At 38.9% G+C, this 24875-nt stretch overlaps 2 protein-coding genes across 2 annotated transcripts; both read right to left on the minus strand.

The window, feature by feature from the left end:
* Positions 1–7254: 7254 nt before the first annotated feature.
* Positions 7255–7806, minus strand: LOC125118000 (ferritin heavy chain-like). The gene has a single exon (XM_047764181.1). It carries the CDS (start codon positions 7804–7806, stop codon positions 7255–7257), a length of 552 nt encoding a protein of 183 aa, XP_047620137.1.
* A 13524-nt stretch (positions 7807–21330) lies between these two features.
* LOC125118001 (protein FAM47A-like) lies at positions 21331–22614 on the minus strand. Its single transcript, XM_047764182.1, has one exon. It carries the CDS (start codon positions 22612–22614, stop codon positions 21331–21333), a length of 1284 nt encoding a protein of 427 aa, XP_047620138.1.
* Between the last annotated feature and the right edge of the window lie 2261 nt (positions 22615–24875).

The following is a 24875-nucleotide window of genomic DNA, read 5'->3' on the forward strand; positions in this document are numbered from 1 at the left end:
AAGGGACAAGAATATACAATGGAGAAAAGACAGCCTCTTCAAGAAGTGGTGCTGAGAAAACTGGACAGCTACATGTTAAAGAATGACATTAGAACATTTTCTAACACCATACAAAAAAATAAATTCAAAATGGATTTAAGACCTAACTGCAAGGCTGCATACTATAAAACTCTTAGAGAAAGCATAGGCAGAAAACTCTTTGACATAAATTGTATCAGTATCTTTTTGGATCTGTTTCCTAGAGTGATGGAAATAAAAATAAAAATAAACAAATGGGACTTAATTAAACTTAAAAACTTTCGTGCAGAAAAGGAAACAACAACAACAAAAAAGACAACCCACAGAATGGTTGAAAGTCTTTGCAAAGTGACCATCAAGGGATTAATCTCCAAAATATACAAATGGCTCATATAGCTCTATATCAACAAAATAAACAACCCAATCAAAAAATGGTCGGAAGATCCAAACAGACATTTCTCCAAAGAATACATACAAATGACCAAAAAACATACTTCGTGATTTTGATGCTACCTTGAGATAACTTTCAATTTTTATTTAATAATTGTTCATTATTTACTAGTATAGAATACAGCTGATTTTTTGTATATCGACTTTGTATACTGCACCACTTTATTGTTTACAGATATAGTAGAACCTCCATACTGTTTTCCATAGGAGCAGCACCAATTTATATTCCTACCAACAGTGTTTTCTCCACACCCTCTCCAGCATTTCTTATTTATAGACTTATTAATGATAGCCATTCTAACCAGTGTGAGGTGGTACTCACTATAGTTTTGATTTGTGTTTCTCTAATAATTAGTGATGATGAGCATCTTTTAATGTGCCTATTGGCCATATACATGTCTTCTTTGGAGAAATGTCTATTTAGTTCTTCTACACATTTTTTGATTGGATTGTTTGGGGTTTTTTTGTTATTGAATTGTATGAGCTGTTTGTGTATTTTGGAAATTAAGCCCTTGTTGGTCACTTCATTTACAAATATTTTCTCCCATGTACACATTGTCTTTCGTTATGCTCATAGTTTCTTTTGCTGTACAAAAGTTTGTAAGCTTGATTAAGTCCCATTTGTTTATTTTTGTTTTTATTTCTATTGCCTTGGGAGACTGACCTAAGAAAACATTGGTGTGATTTATGTCGGAGAATATTTTGCCTATATTCTCTTCCAGAAGTTTTATGGTGTCTTATCTTATATTTAAATGTTTAAGCCATTTTGAGTTTATTTTTGTGTATGATGTAATGGTATATTCTAACTTCATTGATTTAATTGCAGCTGTCCAACTTTCCCAACACCACTTGCTAAAGAGACTATCTTTTCTCCATTATATATTCTTGCCTACTTTGTCAAAGATTAACTGTCCATAGGTGTCTGAGTTTATTTCTGGGCTGTCTGTTGTGTTCCATTGATCCATATGTCTGTTTTTATGCCAGTACCAAACTATTTTGGTTACTGTAGCTTTGTAGTATTGTCTGAAGTCTGGGAGGGTTATGTTTCTTGCTCTGTTCTTTTTTCCTCAGGATTGCTTTGGCAATTCTGGATCTTTTGTAGTTCCATATAAATTTTAGGATTATTTGTTCTAGTTCTGTAAAAACTATTGTGGGTGATTCGATTGGGATAGATTAAATCTGTAGATTGCTTTGGTTAGTATAGCCATTTGAACAATATAATTCTCCCAGTGAAAGAGCATGGGAAATCTTTCCATTTCCTTGAATCATCTTTAATTTCCTTTGTTAATGTTTTGTAGTCCTCATCATACCCACATATTTTTATGCATACTTTTTTATATTTGTTGCCAATCATTAAGTTCAAAATATTTTCTGATTTCCACCTCAAATTTTTCTCCGAGCCATGGGTTATTTGTAAGTGTGCTATTTAATTTGCCAGGGGGCAACAGATAGCTCTTTGTTGTTGATTTCAATTTAATTCCATTACAGTCAAAGAACTTATTCTGTATTCTTTGACATTTTTCCAAATTAATTTATATTTCTTTTATGCATCAGTATATCAGTTCATACAGAATAAGTTAGGAAGAGTTCCTTCTTTTACTTTGGGAAGAATTTGGGAAGAATTGGTGTTAATTCTTCCTTAAATGTATGGTAGAATTCAACCTGGACTTTTCTTTGTTGAGGTGTTATTTATTACTGATCCAATCTCTTTACTTGTTATAGGTCTTTTCACATTATCTATTTCTTCTTGATTAAGTGTTGGTAGCTTGTGTTTCTAGGAATTTGTTTCATCTGGGTTATCACATTTGTTAAGATACAGTTGTTCATTGCATTATTTCAAAATACTTTATATATTTGTAAAATCAGTATAAATGTCCCCATATTCATTTCAGATTTTAGTTATTTATTTCTTCTCTTTTTTTTCTTAGTCTAACCTAAAGTTGGTTACTTTGGTTTATCTTTTTAAATAAAGAACTTTTGGAGTTATCTTGTGGCACAGTATTGGGTCCAGTGTTGTCACTGCGGTGGCTTGGGTTGCTGCTGTGGCACAGGTTCAATCCCTGGACTGGGAACTTCTGCATGCCACAGGCATGTCCAAAGAAAAGAAGAAATAATAATAAAGAACTTTCAGGTTCATTGATTTTTCTCTTGTTTTCCTGTGCTCTATTTCATATATGTCCACTCTAATCTTTGTTATTTCCTTCTTTGTGCTAGCTAGGGGTTTTTTGTACTTTTCTTCTTCTAATTTATTAAGGTGTAAAGTAAGATTTGAGATCTTTCTTTTCAAATGTAGGCACTTATATTTTATCAATTTCTCTCTAACACTGTTATATCTGTATTCCATACATTTAAAGTAATTCCTAATGAGGGAAGACATTAGGAATTACTAATTTACTAATGTTGAAGCAGGTGCCCACTCCTGGAGTTCTCAGGGGTGGTAGTGGTTCATGTGTACCTCTTTGTTGGGTAGGCTCTAGGGACTGCTCTCTGTAGATATAGGAGCAGATTCCACTGTTCTGCTGCCACTCTCCTTGCTTGCCCACTCTATGGATCTCTCCATAAAGCCTCAGGGGTGGGGGGCTTCTCCCTAATTGTTGCTCACAGGCTCTCTCTGTAGCTGCAGGATGTGTGTTTGTGACGGTTCCTCCCCCTGCCCTGCTGCTGGTAGGGGCACTCTCTGTAGCCCTGCAGATTGGAATGTAGGTTAATGGGCTTCTCCTGGCTCCCTTGCTGTGGAAAGAGTGCCACTGACGTGGGCCTTCACAGGGCCACTGTCAGGGGTCCTGTATCTATTGCTTTTCCCTGGTCGGGCAGCCCACAGGTCCATCAGAGAGTGCACCAGCAGCCCTCTCATGAAAATGGGCATGGCCACCAGCAGCTTTTCTGGTGCTGCTTTGCTGGCGTGAGCTTCTACAGATTCTCTGGGCAGAGCCAAGGCGCCTGTGTTTCCCCGATCAACAGGGAGTGGGCAAGGGCAGCCCTCTCACGGAAATGGGCACTGCTGCACTGACACGAGCTTCTGCAGATTCTCTGGGCAGACCTGAGATGCCTGTGTTTGCCTTTTTTTCCCCTGCTCAAGCAGGCCACTGCTTTTGCAGGAAGTGGGAGTTCATTCAGATTTGGTGGAGAGATCAAAAGCTTCACAGACAAACAAAAGCTAAGATAATTCAGCACTTCCAAACCAGCTCTACATCAACTACTAAAGGAACTTCTCTAAGCAGAAAAGGAAAAGCCGCAATTAGAAACAAGAATATTAAAAACGAAGAAGCTCACTGGTAAAGGGAAAGGTAATTTAAAGGTAGGAAATAACCCATTGACAAATATGATATCTAAACTAGCAAGCATGAGAAGAGGAGAGGACAAATGTAGAGCATTGAAAGTGCATTTAAAATTAAGGAGACCAGCAAGATGAAACAATTTTGCATACACATAGATGGATATATCAAAATATAAGAGGAACCATTAGTCAAATAACTGTAATAGTCACACACATAAAAAAGAAAAAGCAAGCCAAACGTAACACTAAACATAGTCAGCAAATCACAAGAAAAGACAACAAAAAGAGGAAGGGAAGAAAAAAAATAGCAATCCTAAAAAAAATTAAGTAAATTACAATAAGTACATACTTATCCATAATTACATTGAATGTAAACGGATTAAATGCTCCAACTAAAAGATAAAGTCTGGCCAAATGGATTCAAAAGCAAGACCCAAATATATGCTGTCTACAGGAGACCCACTTCAGATCAAAGGACACATACAGACTTAAAGTGAGGGGATGGAATAAAATATTACATGCGAAAAAGGAGTAGCAGGAGTAGCAACACTCATATCAGACAAAATAGATTTTAAAGTAAAGAAGGTCACAAGAGACAAAGAAGTACATTACATCATGGTCAAAGAATCAATACAAGAAGAAGAAATAACAATTTTAAATATATATGCACCCAACATGGGAGCAGCACAGCATATAAGGCAACTACTAACAGCCATAAAAGGGGAAATTGACAGTAACACAATAATAGTGAGGGACTTGAACACCCCACTTACACCAATGGACAGATCATCCAGACAGAAAATCAGCAAGGAAACACAAGCCTTAAATGATATACTAAAGCAAATAGACTTAACTGATATCTGTAGAACTTTTCACCCCAAAGCAACAGAATATACTTTCTTTTCAAGTGCACACAGAACATTCTCCAGGATAGATCATATCTTGGGCCACAGATCAAGCCTTGAAAAATTTTTTAAAATTGAAGTTATTTCAAGCATTTTCTCTGTTCACAATGCTATGAGACTAGAAATAAACTACAAAAAAAGAAAAAAGAAAAGAAAAAAGAAAAAAACCCCACAAACTCTTGGAAGCTAAACAACATGGTACTAAACAATCAATGGATCATTGAAGAAATCAAAGAGGAAATTAAATGATACATAGGGACAAATGACAATGAAGATACAACAATCCAAAACCTATGGGACACAGCAAAAGCAGTTCTGAGAGGGAAGTTTATAGCAATACAGTTTTATCTGAGGAAAGAAGAAAAAATGCAAATAAACAACCTAACCTTACACCTTAAACATCTAGACAAGAAAGAATAGGCAAAGCCCAAAATTAGTAGAAGGAAAGAAATCATAAATATTAGAGCAAAAATTAATAACATAAAGACAAAACAGTTGAGAAGATCAATGAAACCAAAAGCTGCCTCTTTGAAAACATCAACAAAATTGATAAACCTTTAGCCAGACTCATCAAGAAAAAAAGGGAGAGGTTACAAATCAATAAAATTAGAAATGAAAAAGGAGAAGTTACAACTGACATGCAGAAATACAAAGGATCATAGAGATTACTATGAGCAAATGTATGCCAATAAAATGGACAACCTAGAAGAAATGGACAGATTCTTAAAAAGGTACAACCTACCAAGACTGAATCAAGAAGAAATAGAAAATATGAATAGACCAATCACAAGTATTGAAATTTAAAATGTGACTTAAAAAATTCCAAAAAACAAAAGTCTAGGACCTGCTGGCATCACAGCTGAGTTCTACTGAACATTCAGAGAAGAGTTAAAACCTCTACTTCTGAAACTTTTCTAGAAAATTGCAGAGGAAGCAATATTCCCAAGCTCATTCTATGAAGCTACCATTACCCTGATACCAAAACCAGACAAAGATAACACAAAAAGAGAAAATTACAGGCCAATATCACTGATGAAAATAGATGCAAGAATCACAGCAACACCTTCTTTGATCCACCTCCTAGAATAAAGACAATAAAGACACAAATAAACCAATGAGACCTAATTAAACTCAAAAACTTCTGTTCAGAAAAGGAAACCATTAAAAAAAACAAAAAGAGGGGTTCCCGTTGTGACTCAGTGGTCTGACTAGCATCTATGAGGACACAGGTTCAATCCCTGGCCTCACTCAGTAGGTTAACGAACCAGCGTTGCTGTGAGCTGTGGCGTAGGCCAGTGGCTATAGGTCACAGATGTGGCTTGGATCTGGCATTGTTGTGGCTGTGGCGTAGGCCAGTGGCTACAGCTCCAATTTGACCCCTAGCCTGGAAACCTCCATATGCCATACATGCAGCTCTAAAAAGAAAAAAAAAAAAAAGAGTCACAGAATGGGAGAAAATTTTGCAAATGACTCAACCGACAAAGGTTTAATCTCCAAAATATACAAACATCTCATACAACTCAACAACAAAAAAACAAAGAACCCAATTGAAAAATGGGCAGAAGACCTAAATAGACATTTCACCAAAGAAGACACACAGATGGCTGGCAAGCACATGAAAAAATGCTCAACATCACAAATTATTAGAGAAATGCAAAGCAAAACAACAATGAGGTACCACCTCACACCAGTTAGAGTGGCCATCATTAACAAGTCAACAAATAACAAATACTGGAGAGGATGTGGAGAAAAGGGAACCCTCCTGCGCTGTTGGTGGGAATGTAAATTCATGCAACCACTCTGGAAAACAGTATGGAAATACCTCAGAAAACTACATATAGAACTACCATATGACCCAGCAATCCCACTCTTGGGCATATATCCAGACAAAAATCTTGTTGAAAAAGATACATGCACCCATATGATCATTGCAGCACTATTCGCAATAGCCAAAACATAGAAACAACCCAAATGCCCATCAGTGGATGAATGGAATAGGAAGATGTGGTCCATATATACAGTGGAATACTACTAAGCCATGAAAAAGGAAAGAATAATGCCATTTGCAGCAACATGATGGAACTAGAGACACTCATACTAAGTGAAGTAAGTCAGAAAAAGCCTTCTGTCCCCTTCCCTATCCCTTCCCTTCACTCTTTGCCCAGATCATCCCCAATCATGATTTTCAGGCCATGTTTTTAATACTTTAACAAAGCACAACCACCAACATTCACCAGGGCCCCACCTCACCCCTGCCAAATACCTACATTTTCTATTGGAGAAGATTGATTTTGTGTTTTCTGGGTTCCCATGGAACACCTCCTCCCTCCATCTTTGGAGATCCTGAGCTGCAAGTGGCCCGGGCATGGGTTGGTGGAGAAACTCCTGGATACCTGTTTTAAAATTTAAAAGATGAGGGTTTTGCACCCACATATCAATCAGAGACGTTTATATTTAAGAACCAATAACTTTATTGGAAGAAATAACAAAAGTGAAAGAAGAAAGACCTGAGTGAACTTTGTCTGCAAGGGCAATATTGTGGGGGCCACGTGGGCATGGTGGCCTTGGACAGTCACCCCATGGCTCCGGGGAGGCAGTCCAGGGTCAGTCCTTCTTGTGGCTGTCACCCAGGGTGAGCTTGTCAAAGAGGTACTCGGCCATCTCAACCTCCGGGGCCCCCATCTGGCTCAGCGTGGTGACATGGTCCCCCAGCTCTTTGATGAACTCGACCTGCTGGTCCAGGTAGCGACTCTTGAGGAAGTGACAGAGCTGGGCGTCGCTCTTGTGGGTGGCCAGCCGGTGCAGGTCGAGCAGGCTCTGGTGGACGCGCTTCTCCAGGTGCAGGGCGCACTGCAGGGCCTGGAGGCCGCCCCCCGAGGCTTCCAGGTCGGGCTTCCTGATGTTGCGGAAGCGGAGGCGGCCCCCGCGCCGGTTCTGCAGGCTCATCAGCTCCTGGGCGCGCTCGCTCTGCTCGTGGGAGCGGCGCAGGAAGCAGCGGGCCAGGGGCTTCAAGGCCATATCCTCGCGATCGAAGTTGAAGGCCAGGGCCTGGTACACGTAGGAGGCGTGGAGCTCCAGGGTGACGAGGCTGTTGAGGGCGGCCTTGCACTCAGGGTGGTAGTTGTGGCGCACCTGTGAGGGTGGTGTGGGCAGCATGGCGGGCAGTGCTGGCTCAGCGGGCGCGAAGGGCAAGGTGAAACAGGCACGGAAGAGGGGTCCACAGGGCGGGCAGCGGTCTCGGACTATTCCCAGGGTGGTTGAGGAGGGCTGCCAGACACAGGCGGCTGAGGTCAGGGCAGCTCTGGGACAGACCAGAAAGCTTGTCCATTACCCAGCTTTGGGAGGCAGGAGAGGAGATTCCGTTATGGGACGGGGGGGAGGGGCACGAGCTATGTTCCAGGTTCCATCAAAGCCTGGCTGAGGCAGAGACTGCAATAAATGTCTGACCTATAGAATATTTTGTTTTTATTTTTTTTATTTTTGCTTTTTAGGGCTGCACCCATGGCACGTGGAGGTTCCCATGCTAGGGGTCAAATTAGAGCTACAGCTGCCCGCCTATACCATACCGCCTATACCACAGCAACACCAGATCACAGCCGCGTCTGCGACCTACACCTCAGCTCACGGCAACGGTGGGTCCTTAACCCACTGAGAGAGGCCAGGGATCGAACCTGCAACCTCATGGTTCCTAGTTGGATTGGTTTCCCCTGCGCCACTATGGGAACTCCAGGTTTTGCTTTTTGTCTTAAACTCTCTCACTTCTCACTGAGAACATATTGAGTTCATGAGATGCAAATTTCCTTTTGAGTGTGCTGTGCCTGTGCTTCAGTATCCATGGACTGCTCAGTTCTCTGCTACCCTCTTTACTGAAACAATGACATACTTTAGTTTATATGATGACTCAGTGTAATTTTGCCTTGAGGTAGTGGAAGCCATCATTCAGATATTGTCTGTCCATGTTTTTTTTTTTTTTTATTAACCTGTGAAAAGCATAGTAATTCTGGTGCAGTTGTTTGATTTCATAAAGTACCATTAAAAGGCTCAATAACTTCATTCTCTTTAACTATTTTTCATTTCCCAGTCATCACTTCAAAAGGAACTTGTAGTCTTTGCAGCTGGTAAAATGCGACACACACACAGGCATGGACCCTGAGTTTGTGTGGCTGCACTGAGGTATAGAGAGATCAAGATGATTCTGAAAATGCTTCTAGTAATTTTTCATTTACGTGTAAACCCAAGCACAGATCCATGGAATTCACAAATACAGGAAAAGACCACTGAGTTAAAATGGCACGAACATACCATATATCTAGTCAGTAACTATTAAGGACCTAATATATGTCCAGCTTTGTGCTAAATGCTGAATGATTGCAATAGGCATTGATTTTAGTCTCGTGGCCCCAGAGTCTGTTTCAGTTCACTTCGTTCACTGACATAATGTGCGTATGACCAATGTAAAAGTTGATGCTAATGAGTTGATAATAGAATATGTATTATGTATATACTTTGAAATACTCATATATATTCAATAATATTTTGTTTGAAATCTTTACTTCTATTGTCATAGATGCAGAAATTCCTACAGGTGTTCTCATACCTCTTCCTACATAGTAATTAGGTTTAGGGAAAATATATTTGGTGGAATGATGTTAGTTAACCTACAAACTCAGTCTTGGTTGAGGCTATAGATACTTTGTTTCACTAAAATCAAGTGTAAGGTGGAGTTCCCGTCGTGGCTCAGTGGTTAGCAAACCCGACTAGCATCAATGAGGGCGTGGGTTCGATCTCTGGCCTTGCTCAGTGGGTTAAGGATCCGGCGCTGCCGTGAGCTGTGGTGTAGGCTGCAGACGTGGCTCAGATCCGGTGTTGCCATGGCTGTGGTGTAGGCCAGCAGCTACAGTTCCACTTGGACCCCTAGCCTGGGAACCTCCATATGCCGCGGGTGCAGCCTTAAAAGACGAACAAATAAATAAATAAAATCAAGTGTAAGGTTTTCCAAACAAGTTAGGAAAAAAGCATCATCTTTATAAAATGTTCCTTGTAATTCCATACCTTACTATACTGTTAACCCAGTGTGTTAATAGACTTATATTTAATGTGATCATTATCCTTCATAATTTGACATGAGTAAATGTGCTCTCATTTTTAAATTTTCTGAACTTTTATTCCATATTCTTTTTTTTCATGGCTGCACCTGCAGCATATGGAAGTTCCCAGGCTAGGGGTCAAATCAGAGCTGCAGCTGCCTGCCTGTGCCACAACCACAGCAACACCAAATCCGAGCTGCATCTGCAACCTACACTGCAGCTTGCAGTAACACAGTATCCTTAACCCACTGAGTGAGGCCAAGGAACAAACTTGCATCCTCATGGAAATTGTGTTGGGTTCTTAACCCACTGAGCCACAGTGGGAACTCTTATTCCATATTTTTAATGACCTATTTGCTAATTCCCTCTTTTATAAAAATGACAATGACCTCAACCAACCAATGTCAAAACAGCAAAAAACACAATTTCCAAAGTCAATGTTTTATAAAATGTTTCCTGTGTATTATTCATATTTATTACCTTTCCTCTGAGCTTTTCATATTTCAGTTCATATGTGAAAAATAAATAATATCTTTTGACTTATTTTCTTGAAGCCTTTAGCCATGTTCCAAATACATCTTTGATTAAGGTCAGTTAAACCTATTTAGAGAGTTTCAAATTTCTGGTAGCTTTCTGCCAAAATGATATTAAAGCTCATTTAACATAAAGTAAATTAATAGATTGACATATATTCTTTAAGGAGAAAGATTATAAACATGCTTTTGCTAATGCAAATGGTGCTCTTAAGTTCTGACGTCTTACATGACAAATAACCCATGACAAAGGGCTCACTAATAATTTGCCAGAACTGTCAGTGGTATGATTCGAAACTCTGTTAGTAATGTTATCCTTTGATTTTCTCCTGCCAGAAAAAAGGGCTGATTCTCCAAAACCATTGGCAATCATATGAATTTATACATTATATATATCGGAAGAGAGACTTAGCACCAAGGCAAAACCTAGCATCCTTTATTCCTTTACAGGACATGAATGGCAGATGTGTTGTGGAGTAACTGGTGATTTGGGAAGGAAGACGAGGCCATAGGCAGCCCATTAGAAAGGCAGGAGGCTGTTGAAACTGGGAATTGAGGGGAATAGAACTACTGAAAAATTTTAAGGAATAACACTTCCTTTGGACTGTCTGTGTGGTCAAGTCCCTGGCCTGAAGTCGAAGGGGAAAGCAGAACTAGGACCGGCTTCTAGTGACTGAAATATTTTCTTTTACATGCAGCTACTGAAACATTGCTTAGCATTCCTCAGATCTTAATTGTAAGGACAAAAAGAACAGTGATGATAACTGGACATGTCAGTTCTATGTCCAAAATAACCTATTTATGATTGCTTCTCTATTTCCTGAGTTCTCTATCAATTATCCATGCTTTTATTCCCCCCATCATCACTTTGATCCTTAATCACGTAAGTTCCTCAGTTGTGCTGTAGAGAACTGTATTCTCCCTATGTGACCCTTCCTCCTTAATTATTGATTTTCCACGTTAACAGTCCCTAATTTTTAGAAAAAATACAAAAGCATATAAATGAATCGAGGTACAGAATTCCTCAAATTATAAAAAATCTATTCCTGAATCCTTGTTGATTGATGAATATATTGATCACATCAATGTAAGTATTTTAATCAGTTTGTCTACAGGGATCGCAGCTGCAAGATGAAAAAATATAATCCATTTATTCAGTTGTTACAAATGTAGGAGAAGGAAATGGAAATAGGATTACCAAGATTTTATACAGAACCGAGAGTCCACTTCCTTTTCTTTCCAGAGGCGCTGTTCTATAGATCACAGCACTGATTTTCCTAGCCAGGCTATTAAGCATATTTGGTTACCATACATTCTGAATTAATCCAGTTCATTAGCGTAAATGTCTCTGTGGGACACTTGGGTTTATAAAACTCTATTTCATAGCTGGACAATGTAGAGCTTCCTTCAAACCATCTCCTCGCAAAAAAGAGTGCTGTTGGGTCCAACGAACAAGAGAAAACAGGTAATAATATACTACTGGAACTCTTTTTACAAAATTACATCTCAATTCACATTTTGTTAGAGGTTCCATAACATCTTAGAAAACCATTGTGTGTGTATGTGTGTATGGGGCTTTGACTTTTATATGTACATATTGGGCTTTGACTGCTAATGTTAATGTTTGCTAAAATTTGGACCTTAATGTGGACTGGAATGAATATATATCACTCAGTTAACGTAGCCATTAGTGGGAACGTGAATCTTAGCTGATTATGTGTATGTGCTAAGCTGACCTTAGCATTCTGTGAATTTTTAATTCTTTAGCAAATACAAATGTTGCATTGGATGGCATGGGTTAAAATTAAGTCAGCACCAGTAGAAAACTGAGGTTATTGATTATTCTGCATTTTTTTTGTATCCATGATAGGAAGTGATTTAGGAAATTTTTTGTAGGGCCGTACCCATGGCCTATGGAGGTGCCCAGGCGAGGGGTCAAATGGGAGCTGTAGCCAACTGGCCTGCACCACAGACACAGCCACACCAGATCCAAGCCGCATCTGTGACCTACACCACAGCTCACAGCAACACTGGATCCTTAACCCACTGAGCGAGGCCAGGGATCGAACCTGCATCTTCATGGATACTAGTCAGATTTGTTTCTGCTGAGCCACGATGGGAACGCTGATTCAGGAAATTTTTTGCCAGGTACTAAAAAGTAAGCCAAGACACAAAAATTTAATCTTTCAGTAAGTTCTACGTAATGAGCCCATCAATCTTGGGAGTTTAGGTTGTTGGTGATTTGTATTCTCATTACACTGCTACATCATGTGAGGTACATAGGTACAGAATGAGTATAGTAACCATTCTTTACTCCCTTCTTCGGAGGCAGTGAAAGATGTGGGGTTTTGTGTCAGATAGTCCTCAGTTGGAAGCCTGACTCCATGCTTTCCAAGCTATGTGAACTTGCCTATAGTGATTTACTCATCAGAAAAATGGTACTAATGATATGAGATGCTATAAAGATTAAATTAGGTGATGCATTTAAGATGATGCAAATATTACACAGCTCATTGATTTTAAGTAATACACAACAGCTATTATTTCAGGCACCAGACTGACCCTGAGAAAATAGTCAACTCACGATATCAAAGCTCACCTTAATTTTTATTTTATTTATTTATATATTTTTTTAGGGTTGCACCTGCAGCATATGGAAGTTAGACCACAGGCTAGGGGTTGAATCGGAGCTGCAGCTGAAGTCTGCACCACAGCCACACCAACATGGGATCTGAGTCGCATCTGCGATCTACACCACAGCTCACGGCAACACTGGATCCTTAACCCACTGAGGAAGGCCAGGGATTGAACCCTCATGCTCGTGGATACTAGTCAGGTTCCGCTGAGCCACAATGGGAACCCCAAAAGCTCACCTTAATTTTTAAATTTTAAACTCTTCTGCTATAATTCTAGAAGGCTAATATACTGTTTTTTTCTCTTCCCTCTTATTTTGTTCTTTTTCTTTTTAAGCTAGTCACTGAAATCACTTTCATGTTGTTTCTGGTGGAAAGGTTAGTAGGTAATACAGTTCCAGAAGATGAATAGCTTTTGTAATCAATAAATCCCAAAGATTATTATGAAAATGAGGAACTAATCTTCAAAAAGGAGCTTATAAAAAGTATAAATTCATTGGTCTTTAGTCATTTCTAGTATTATTGTCCTGAATTGTTGTTTAATTTCAAGTTATCTGTTTTTTCACTCTAAGGAAATTGTAAATTTTCTAAGGTCAGGAACATTAGATCATGTCTGTTTATTTCTATTGCAGAGGTTTCTCTACTTGGGGCTTAATAATAACAATGGTGCAAAGAATAGTTAATCTTATTATTGACAATTTTATTTTAAATTATCTTCGTATAGTAGTAAAGCAATAGATATTGTTCTAAATTATTTCAAAAATTTGGATCTTTCTGTAGTATATTATGAAAATAATGATAACTCACAAAGCTCAATATGTCTATTTAAGGATATGAAGGAAAGAATGCAAATATGCAGTGTATAGATTTGTGTGATCTTTAGAAGTTAGTTACTTCCCCCAGATGCTAGAAAGTCTGGTGGGGGAAGAGGGTGAAATCAGCAAGATGATGGATTAGGAGGTTCCTGGCTTTAGTTTCTCTCAAAGAAAGACCACCTGGCAACCATGCCTTTATGAAAAAAATCCCAGAACCCAGAAATGAACCTGAGGCACCCTCCTGTTGACCACAAATCAGGTTCGCTTTGACCACCTAGCCCCTCCTGGAGGCCAGCACAGAGCCACACCAAGAGGTCTCTCCAGTGGGGAAAAGAGCCCCCGGTGTGAACATCCGGGTTCCACAGCATTCTGGGAAGCTTTGCATGAGGTCCACATCTATCTCATGCGAACACTGGGAGAAAGGCGAAAGCTAGGCCACTTGAGATCATCTTGAAATGAAGAGGAGGGGAGCAAGGCTTACAGCCTCCAGCATATAGATCTTGATGGACTGTGTACCTGATGGCAGTGGTGCCCAATCAGAGAGCACAGCCAGCAGTTCCGCCCACCTATGGAGTAGAGCCAGTAACGTTGTCTGGCCAGGCAAAACGTGGGCCGCTCTACCCAATTTGGCTCTCTTGCCAGAAGTCTGGCCCAGCCATGGAACCCATCCTAAAACCCTACTTAGTCAGGGTCACAAGCCAGCAGCAACATCTAACTGCAGAGGGCAGCCTCTGGACTTGGCCAACCAGGAAGCCCAAATGGTGACGCGATGAACTATTGGAAGCCAGTGCGCAGACCTGGCTGGCCTTGGAACCCAGCATACAGCCCATTCGATAGCTGAGCAGATTTCCTATTATGTAAGCTATTGAACTGTAATAGTAGCCATTATCTTTCACTTCTTCCATGTGCTACCAACTTCTTCCCCAGGATGCAGAGATTTGTTGCATATGCTATAAAGATAAACAGCACTGTAAATATTTTCCTTAAAGACATAGTTTTTATTATGCAGTCTAAAGATTCCTTAGTTTCTCTAATGATAGACTGAAAAGACAATATCTTGATCCTCTGTTTAATTGGTAAGAGATCAGGCGAGCATAATATGGCTATTGCTGGCCATACTATCCACTTCTACTTGGTTTATGTTTTTTACATTCTTCTGGAACTGAATTTGATTTATCCCTGCTCCTGCCACACAACTGACAAACCTGTGGTTGTTATAACAGGCAAGATGGAAGAGCAGGGTAAAACTGGTTCCAAAAAATGAAAGTACATCCTTATGTTTCTCTTATTCGAGGCCTCGGTGCATATGTTATTCCTCTAGCTCCAGTGGTTGGGGTCTGAGGTTTCAAGGTGAATATTTCATTGTCCATGATATTGCTGAATGTCAGTGTGGAAATAATACACACAATTAGAAAATTTGACTCTGATCTCACACTTGACCTTAGATAACTTGGTTATTTGGAATTTTCTCAGTTATAAAATGGAGATAATAATTCTTTGAGGCTTTACTATGTTGTGAACCTCAAAACAAACAAAAATATAAAAATAAGAAACTGGAGTTCCCGTCGTGGCGCAGTGGTTAACGAATCCGACTAGGAACCATGAGGTTGCGGGTTCGATCCCTGCCCTTGCTCAGTGGGTTAAGGATCCGGCGTTGCCATGAGCTGTGGTGTAGGTTGCAGACGCGGCTCAGATCCTGCGTTGCTGTGGCTCTGGCATAGGCCGGTGGCTACAGCTCCGATTCAACCCCTAGCCTGGGAACCTCCATATGCCGCGGGAGCGGCTCAAGAAATAGCAACAACAACAACAACAACAACAATAACAACAACAACAACAAAAAGAGACAAAAAAATAAATAAAAAAATAAAAAATAAATAAAAATAAGAAACTCACAGAGATTGTGCATGGGCATTCGAAAACGTTAAGAAGACACACTAACACAGTTACATATCAGGCTCTCCTCAATTCCTTCTTCTAAAAACTATGGATTTGAAGTCTCACTGGTGTTGAGAAATCCAAATTCTGTTGGTGTCTGTTTATGTCTGTATGACAACTAATACCAGTATGAGTAACTGCTGCAGTGGAGAAACCCATATAATTTCTCCAAGGAAAAATTTTCACCCGTAAGCAATAGGAGACTTGACTAGTGACTCTCATTTTTGTAAATGTACGTTTTCATCTTAAGGAAAAGCTAAGACGGAGTGAGGTTTGGTTGAAGGCTGTCTTCCTAGATAAACACCACCAAAAAAGTTTTTTGTTTTCTTGGTTTCTTTCCTTTCTACCTTTTTAGAACCCTTCTTCCTTACTCCCTCCTCTTTCACAAATGTATTCTGAGTGTGTCTTCTGTGATGTTGGTGGTATGAGGCGCTTGTAAAAAGTAATCCTTTAGTTTTTGTCAAAATTTGAGTTTGGTGCTGTGGTTTCCATTTTATAGATGAGTAGACATGCTTCTTTTGATGTACAAGGTCATATAACCAAAATATGGAAAAGTAGGTATTCTACTGTGTGTCTTCTGACTCTATGTGTGTTGCTGTTTCTGTGACATGTCCATACACTTTATGGCACTTATTAAATTGAGGAAATTTTAATCCCAGACTCCTAATTTATCCCTCCACCCCCTTTTCCCCTTTGATAACCAAGAAGATAACCAACAAGGACCTACTGTATAGTACAAGAAACTATACTCAATATCTTGTAGTGAACCATAAGAAAAAAGACTATGAATCACTTTGCTATACACCCGAAATTAGCACAGAATTGTAAATCGACAATATTTCAATAAAAACTAAAAAATTGAAATTCGAGGAAATTTTAGATAATTCATTCTACTTTTGTTAAGATGGGAAACTTAAATCTCCTTTCTTACCTGTCTTGGACATCATAGCTCTTCTAATGAACTACTGCCCATGGAGTCATTTCAAGCAACCCTTTGATTTACCTGAGTTATTTCCTCAAAGATAAATCCATTCATTCATGCAGTTAAACATTTGAGCACCTGTTATGTTTAAAAAGGAGTGATTTGTGTTAAAACACTGTGGGATAAAGTAGATAATTAGCGCATATAGTATTAACCTTATATACAAAGTAAATGACACATAGCCCTTGTTTTGGATGTGATCATAGTAGAAACTATGAGAAAGGCATGTGTTATGATACAAGAAACTCTGATAAATTTTGTTCAATCAGTGAAAAAGAAGAAAAATGAATGAGCCCTTTTAGAGAAGAAAGGAGACCGCTTCTGGTAGGGATCATTTCACATTTATGGAAAAGAAGGAGATAAGGGTAGAATGGGTTTTGATTGTTAAAATGTGAGAGAAACATTGCAGAATCGGATTAAATCCTGTTATTTAAAAAAGCTCCTCCTCTATTCATTCATTCAGCAAATAGTTATTGAACATCTACTTTGTGCTCTGCACTTTCTACGTAGTGAGAACTTAGAGCTAATTAAAAAGTCCCTATTTCCACAGAGCATTAAGCAAGCCTAGAGAAGAGAGGAAACCAAGAAATAAAAAATAGATATACATACCACACCTTACAAAGATAAATGTTATGATATTAGAGATAAAGCAGGGAAAGGTGGTAGAGCGTGATAGATGGTGATGATTTGAGTATGGTAGACTGGAGAAGGACTCGCCAAAGCGCTGACATTTGAGCAATACGTACATAGAGTCAGCTATGAACATCTAGGAAAAGAACACTGCAGACAGAAGGAAGTCAAATTCACAAGCTCTGAAATGGGATAGTTCTCGTTCTCAGTAGAGACTGTATTTTATTCCAAATGTAATACGCAGCCTTGTGAGCATTGTAATTGTGGAGGAATGTGACCTGATTTTGATTTTTTTAAAGACCTCTCTGGTTTACTCTGTGGAAAATTATCTGTGGTGTGAAAAGAATTGCAGTCGGAAGGCAAGATAAGAGGCTCTCGCTATCGCATGGCAAGATATTATGGCAGTTCAGAGAAGAGCAGTAAGGGTAGAGATGGGAGTATGTTGTGAAGTTATATCAAACCTCAGCATAGAATTAGAGAGGTCAAGGCTAGCCTGAGCAACTGGGTGAGTGGTGATGCCATTTACCAATATGGAGTGGTTGATGCCATTTACCAGTATGGAGAATATGGCAAGAAGAGCAAATTTAGAAGTAAGAAATTATAAGTGTTCTTATGATAATGCTATATTATATCATTAATTTATTTATTTTAGCTGATTGCAATGTGTTGATTCACAAGTGTTAGTTTTAGGATATATATTAATATATATATTCTTTTTCAGATTCTTTTTCATTATAAGTTATTACAAGATATTGAATGCAATTCCCTGTGTTACAAAGTAGATCCTTGTTGGTAATCTGTTTTTTAATATATAGTACTATAATCTGTAAATCCTAAACTCCTAATTTATCCCTTCCCCCACTTTCTACTTTGGTAACCATAAATTTGGTTTCTGTGTCTGTAGGTTAGTTGTTTTATATAAATAAGTTCATTTGCATCTTTTTTTTTTTTGAGATCCCACACATAAGCAATAAAGAAGATGTGGTACATATATACAATGGAATATTACTTAGCCATAAAAAAGAAAGAATGTCATTTGCAGCAACATGAATGGACCTAGAGATTATCATATTAAGCAAAGTAAGTCAGATAGAGAAAGACAAATGTCATGTGAAATTGCTTACATGGGGAAGATAATTCTTCATTTTAAATCCCTTTTATACATCCTAGTAGACATGTCATATGGGTAACTGACTGTAAAAGTCTGGAGTTCACCACTGAAGATAAACATTTGGAGACCAAAAGATATATCTAGTAGATAAAATCATCCTATTCAATTGAGTAAGTCTCAAGACTGAGCTCTGGGTGAATCTAACACTGAGGTCAGAAACAGGACAATTTCACATTCATGTTTCAAACCGTGATGGAGCAGAACGACAGGAATTTTGGTGTTACAAAAATAAAAAAAACATGAGGGGTTCAAAAATGAATAAGTTACTTATTAGCCCCCATGCTCTTGAATAAGATGAAAATATTAATTGGATTTTGCCATGTTCACCTTACTGGTGACCGTGACAAGAAAGTTTCACTTGGAAAGAGAACAAAATCCTGACTGGAATGAATTTCAGAGAACCTGGGAGATGAAAACATGGAAATGGTGATTTATAAACAACTCTTTCTGGTGATTTTTTTTTACCAAGTAGAGCAGAAAATATAGAGTGGTAGCTGGAGAGAACAATTACATCAAGACAATTTTTATTTTGTTCGGTTTGGTTATTTCAGATGATGTGAGTTACGAGAGGCTTTTTTGGTTTTTGTTTTCGTTTAATTTTTAATGATAGGAATTATCCCCCCAAAGACAGAAAAATAACATAGGACAATAAAAGCACAAATACAGGACAAATATTTAATTAGGCAAAATGTCGAGATCCAATGTACAGATGAAAGGCTTTGCCTTAGTAGAATAAAGTGTTCCTCCCTTGTTTCAGAGAGGATAGAAAATATAGGTACAGATGTAGCTGGCCTGGTAGATTTGGTGTTGGGAGGAAAGAAGTTTCTCTTCTAAATATTTTTATCAGTGAAGTACAAAGCGATGCTTTGAGAGGGAGAAATGAAAACAGTGTTAGGCAGTTGATGACAGAAATAAGATGATCATCTTGGAAAGTGGGAAAATATATTGATGAGGCAAACGGAGCAGAATTTTCAGCTAGTGTTGAAGGCTCATTTAAGATTCATGCCATATGTAGCCCGCCAGTGTGGTATGTGTTTTTCTTTAGCCATATTTAACCGTTTGGGTGCAGATACAAGAATGGCAGAGATTAAGATTTAACCAGGGTTGAGGTTTTATCAGAAGAATAAAAAAGCAGGGGAGAAAGGCAAGGGAGTTGAAAGTACACTCAAAGAAGGGAATCCAAGCTGGGAAAATAAGGAACTGAAAACAAGACACAGTCAATGCCGAAAGGGTGATAAGGGTCATTGGATTGGCAACATGTTGAAATTAAAGAACTGGAGGTTTGGAAATTTTAAAAGGGGGTGATCAACAAAGTACAAAGCAGGGATCAGAAGGTGGAATACTTGAAACTGAGATTTACACTTGGTGTATTTATGGCCAGTCACAAAGTCTAGAGTCTGTGGCAGGGATTGGCGTCAAGGTGAGATGAGGGCAAGAGGATTGGAGCTCCGAGATCAAAGAGCTAATGCCAGGATTTGAATGGGTAGGCTTTGTGAATATTTAAATCAAGAATGTTGATGCGAGTAGTCACAGGGAGCAAGACAGTAATTCAGATACTAAGTAATTTTGCTTCTCAATGAAAACAGTGAAGTGAGTGAAAAGGGAGCAGTCGATGGCAGCAGGGATATTAGGGAACACTACAGCCTGATGGCTTTGTTCCCTTCTCCCGAGGGTAAAGTAGATACACATACTTCCATTTACAGATGAATTCTTTCATTATTGGAAACAAAGGGCACTCCAGATCTGTACTACAAATCTTTCTAGCTACAGATTTCCTTGTCCCACTGTTGCTACTTGTTTTGGAAATGTAAAGTTGCTTGATTTCTTTTTCTTTTGTGACAACTACAAGCGTGGTATATGGAAGTTCCCAGGCTGGGACTGAATTTGAGCCACAGCTGTGACCTACACCACAGCTGCAGCAATACCAGGTCCTTTAACCCACGGCACCAGGCCAGGGATAGAACCCGCATCTCCAAAGCCGCTGAGCCACTGCAGTCAGAGTTTTAACTCACTGCACCATCGCGAGAACTCTTTGATTTCTTATTTTATGTTGTTCATGAGTGAGTTTTAAATGGCTATTCCTGAAATGCAAAGATTAATTGTACTCGAATAGGTATGTAAGGATATTTGATAGTGCCGTGTAGTTTTGCTCACACAGATCTATTTTGCACACTAGATTTGCCGTGGACTTGAAGCCCTCTGCTTTTCTGCACCTGGGTTGTATGATAAGGAAACGCTCTTTCATGGTGAATCTTTATGAATGTGGTGAAAATGTTTACGTATATTCAATTGGGAAATGTGGTAAAACAGCACAAAGTTTTACCTCTAATTTCGATAAATAGCTTTCAATCTGTTTGGGGGGCTTGATGCAATCCTACTTGGGGAGATAACAATTTCGTTATTACATGAGGCTAACCTTATTTTGGGTATGGATTTCGAGTTCTGCTTACTAAAATAATTGTCATAATTCATTCATTATAATTTTAATAGGAGTGGAGCTCTATGTCTCCTTTTTCTCAGCACAGTTATTTTGAGATTTATCCCATTTTGTAGCTGACATAACTAGATCATACCTTTTGAAGGTAATTCTTTTTTACGGTTTTATTTTTACAAATAATCGCTCTAACAATGTAAATTCACAGCGCTATAAAATGTGAGCAGTGTCTACGTGCATATGGATTTCGTAACTGGAAAATATATAAAATATTGATAAAAATATATAAAATATTGATGAACCCAAGCAGAAGTTTATTGAGAAATGTTTATAAGCATTAGGTGTTAAATTTACAGAATTTATAAAATTGCACATACGTGGTGGGATGGACAGTCACCATGAGTTCTGATTGATGTTAAAATGAGAGAGAGAAATAGTCAAGTAGTAAATAGAAAACTGCCTAAACCTCTTCCTGTGAATCTTCTTCTGCATTCAAGTTGATTCGTATTACTTTGTATATAGGAGTCTTAACAGAATCATATTTCCATCCCTTCCTGGTAAACAGTCTCTCAAGGATGTCTGGCATCCTGTAGCCCTTGCTTAGAATGAAATCTTTAAATGCAATTGTTCCATAAAGATCTTCAAGAATGTCATATTCAGGAATCTTCCTTCCAAAACCCTCTGTTGGGCCTTCAAGTAAGACCTTGGGATCTATCAAAGGTTCATCATTTATTAGCTTTTTCCACAACTTGGGCTTCAGGTACCATGCGCCATACCTCATCTTCACCCAGTCGGGTTTATAAGGATTCTTTGGTTTCTTGAGTTTCCTCTCCCAGTTTCGTTCCTCCTCGGAGAATTTTATCTCTGACTTTTCATCTAGCCCAATGTTGTACTTTACCTCTGAAGAAACCTGGGTTACTTTCTTTATACTCGGTTTATCATAGGTTGCTGGGCACTCACAGCTAACCTCACACATTTTCATGATGAACTCTTCATCAATGCCCAAGTCTCCAAAAGTAGCGACCCATTCGCAGAATTCACTAATTCCTCTTGGTGCTTTTTTATGAATAGGAGGATCGGTGAGTGAATCCTTTCTGCTGGACTTCCTGACTTCATGAAGCAAAGTGGTTGGATGTGACCCAGGAGTTTCCTTGAGAGGTTCCAGGTGCACCTTGGCAGGAGTGTTTTTACGAAGCTTTGTAGGGGACCTGGTTCTTTTCCTGGGGCACTGACAATAAACCCAGGTGTCCTCCAGCTTCCTGTCAGGATCAAGCACTTCCAGCACCTTTAATAAGAGGTCTGCAGGTAGATCTGCCTCCAGATTCGGGTAGAGAGCCAAGCGATGCTTGGTCAGACGGGCTTCGATGTCTTCCACGAATGCCTTCCTTGCGAGCTGGGCTGGCGAGAGCGTGGAAGTCAGTTCTGCTCCCTTGGGCACCTCTTTCTGACTCTTTTTTGGGGCATGCCAGGGAGCTCTGTGGGCAATCACGGGAAGAAAGCCCTCCTTAGGACCGCGAGTTATCATATCGTCACAAGGTGGACATCCCTTCCGGAAGTCGTCTAGCCCCTCTTTCACAAATATCCACTGCCGGCTGTCCAGGGAGGTGGGAAACTTCAGGAGCTCCTTCTTGTGCTTTGCGAAACACTTGGAAGGTAACTTGTCTTTGTACCAGGGCTTACAGTTCATGCCCAGGGGCATCGGTTCCAGCGGCCCAGGCGATAATAGCCACTTCTTGTCTGCCATGGTTCCCTTGGCCTCTGGAGGGACCCAGCAGATTCAGTAGTTTGTTGTCCTGGCCTCTCTGGTTGCTAGGCGACCGCGTAGCCTGGCGCTGCCAGATTCTTCCCGGAGGCGGAGGCGGGGGTCGACGCAGGCGCCCTGTGAAGCCTGCATTCTTCCAGGATGGGTGGTGAAGGCGCTTTCCTTTTCATTGTAGTTACTGTTCCATTTTATTGACACACCACCGTTTATTTATCCACTCACCTTTTGATGAACGTTTGGGTCATTTACAGTTTGAGGCTACTACAAATCAACCTGCCGCAAATATTTGTGTTCATATTTTTATATGTGCATATACTTTCATTCCTCTTGGGTAAACTTTAGCTGAGAGTGGAACAGTGGGAGCAGATGATAGGTGTTTGTTTAACCTTTTAGGCAACCGCCAAACTTTTCCAAGGTGGTTGTACTAATTAATATTCTTTCTAGTCGTATTTGAGAATGGCACTTAGTCTGCATACCCCCCACCACTCAGTAGGTTAGTCATTTTTATCTTGGCTACTCTAATAGGTGAATAGTGGTATTTCACTGAATGTTTTAATTTGCATTTCCCTAAGGATTATGGGTTTTAACATCTGTTCCTATGTTTATTTGCCATTCACATCTCTCCTGTGGTGAAGAGTCTGTTCACCTTTTGCACATTTTAAAATTGTTTTACCGGATACCACTTGTTTTCAGAGTTCTTTATATATTCTGGATGCAAGTCCTTTATCAGAGATATGATGTGTAAATTTTTTTCTCCATCTATAATTTGTGTTTCCATTGTCTTAACACTGTCTTTCAAAGGGCAGTTTTTGCACTTCATGAAGTCCACTCTAACAATTTGTTCTTTTATGGATTGTCTTTTTGTGTTGTAGCTAAGAAAACTCTGCCTAGCCAATGGTCATGAAGACTTTTTTCATTCTGCTAAAATTTGTTATAATCTTAGGTTCTACATTGAGATCTGTCATTTATTTCAATTGAAATGTTTAGGTAATGAAAGCTATGGAGCAAAGTTTTTATTTTATTTTATTTTATTTTATTTATTTCATTTTTGCCTGTGGATATCCAATACTTCTAGTTTTACCTTTGGAACGTTTTAGGTATAAGTTGTCCGTATTTCCATGGGTCCATTTCTAGACATGCTTTTCTGTTTCACTGATTCCCCTGTCTTTATACCAATTCTACGCTGTGTTGATGGCATCAGATCTTACAGGAAGTCTTGAAATTAGGCTATATTAGTCCTCCACCTTCTTTATTATTTTCCAAAATTGTTTTAATTCTTGCAGGTCCTTTGAATATCCATAGGAATTCTAGAATCAGCATGTCAATGTCTACCAAAAAAAAAAACCTGTTGTTATTTTGATTAGGATTTTGTGAAATCTAAATCAATTTTGAGATAATAGACATCTTAACAATACTGAGTTTCCTGACTCATGACAAAGGTACATCTCTCCATTTATGTATGTATTCTTTCAGTTACCTGAACAAAATTTTGTAGTTGTCCGTGTGCAGGTCTTTTGCATCTTTTTTTTCCTCTAGATTTTCCCTAAATACTTCTTGCTTTTATACTATTGTGCATAGTGTTGTACTTTTGAATTGCCATGTTCATTGTTTAATATAAAGAAATATAAATAATTTTTGTTCATTGATCTTATGTCCTGTGACTTTTGGAGACTGACTTATTCATTGTAATAGCTTTTTTTTTTTATACAGTATGTCCAGTTTTCTACATTGATAGTCATGTCATCTGTTATAGACAATTTCACTTCTCACTTTCCATTTGGAGTAATTTGTTTTTCCCTGATCTTATTGCACTGGCTCGAACCTACTTATATTGAATCAAAGTAATAAGGATAGAAATTTGTATCTTAATTCTAATCTTTGGGGAAAATCATTAAGTATGATGCTAGCCCTAGGTTTTTTTGGACATATCCTTTTTCAACTTAAGTTCCCTTTTATTCCTAGTGTTCTGAAGCCTGGAATTTACTTTGTGGGAAGTTTCTTTAACTTCTGCATTTTAATTTCCTAGTAGAAAAAGGAAGATTCTGGTTATCTAATTTTTTCTTGAATGAGTTTGTGTGTTTCAGGTAATATGCCTGTTTTTTCTCTATGCTGTCAAAATTATTGCCATAAAGTATCCCTGCTGTTTCTTGTTATCCTTTAAATATCTGTGGAATCTGCTGTAATTTCATCTTTTCTATTTTTGATTTTTGTAATTTGTATCTTACTTCTTATTTCTTTTTTTC

Source organism: Phacochoerus africanus, chromosome X, assembly GCF_016906955.1.
Source record: "Phacochoerus africanus isolate WHEZ1 chromosome X, ROS_Pafr_v1, whole genome shotgun sequence".
NCBI classification, from domain to species: Eukaryota; Metazoa; Chordata; class Mammalia; order Artiodactyla; family Suidae; genus Phacochoerus; species Phacochoerus africanus.

Coding starts and splice junctions, on each gene's coding strand:
- LOC125118000 (XM_047764181.1), bottom strand. CDS start 7,806: ATGCTGCCCACACCACCCTCACAGGTGCGCCACAACTACCACCCTGAG.
- LOC125118001 (XM_047764182.1), bottom strand. CDS start 22,614: ATGGCAGACAAGAAGTGGCTATTATCGCCTGGGCCGCTGGAACCGATG.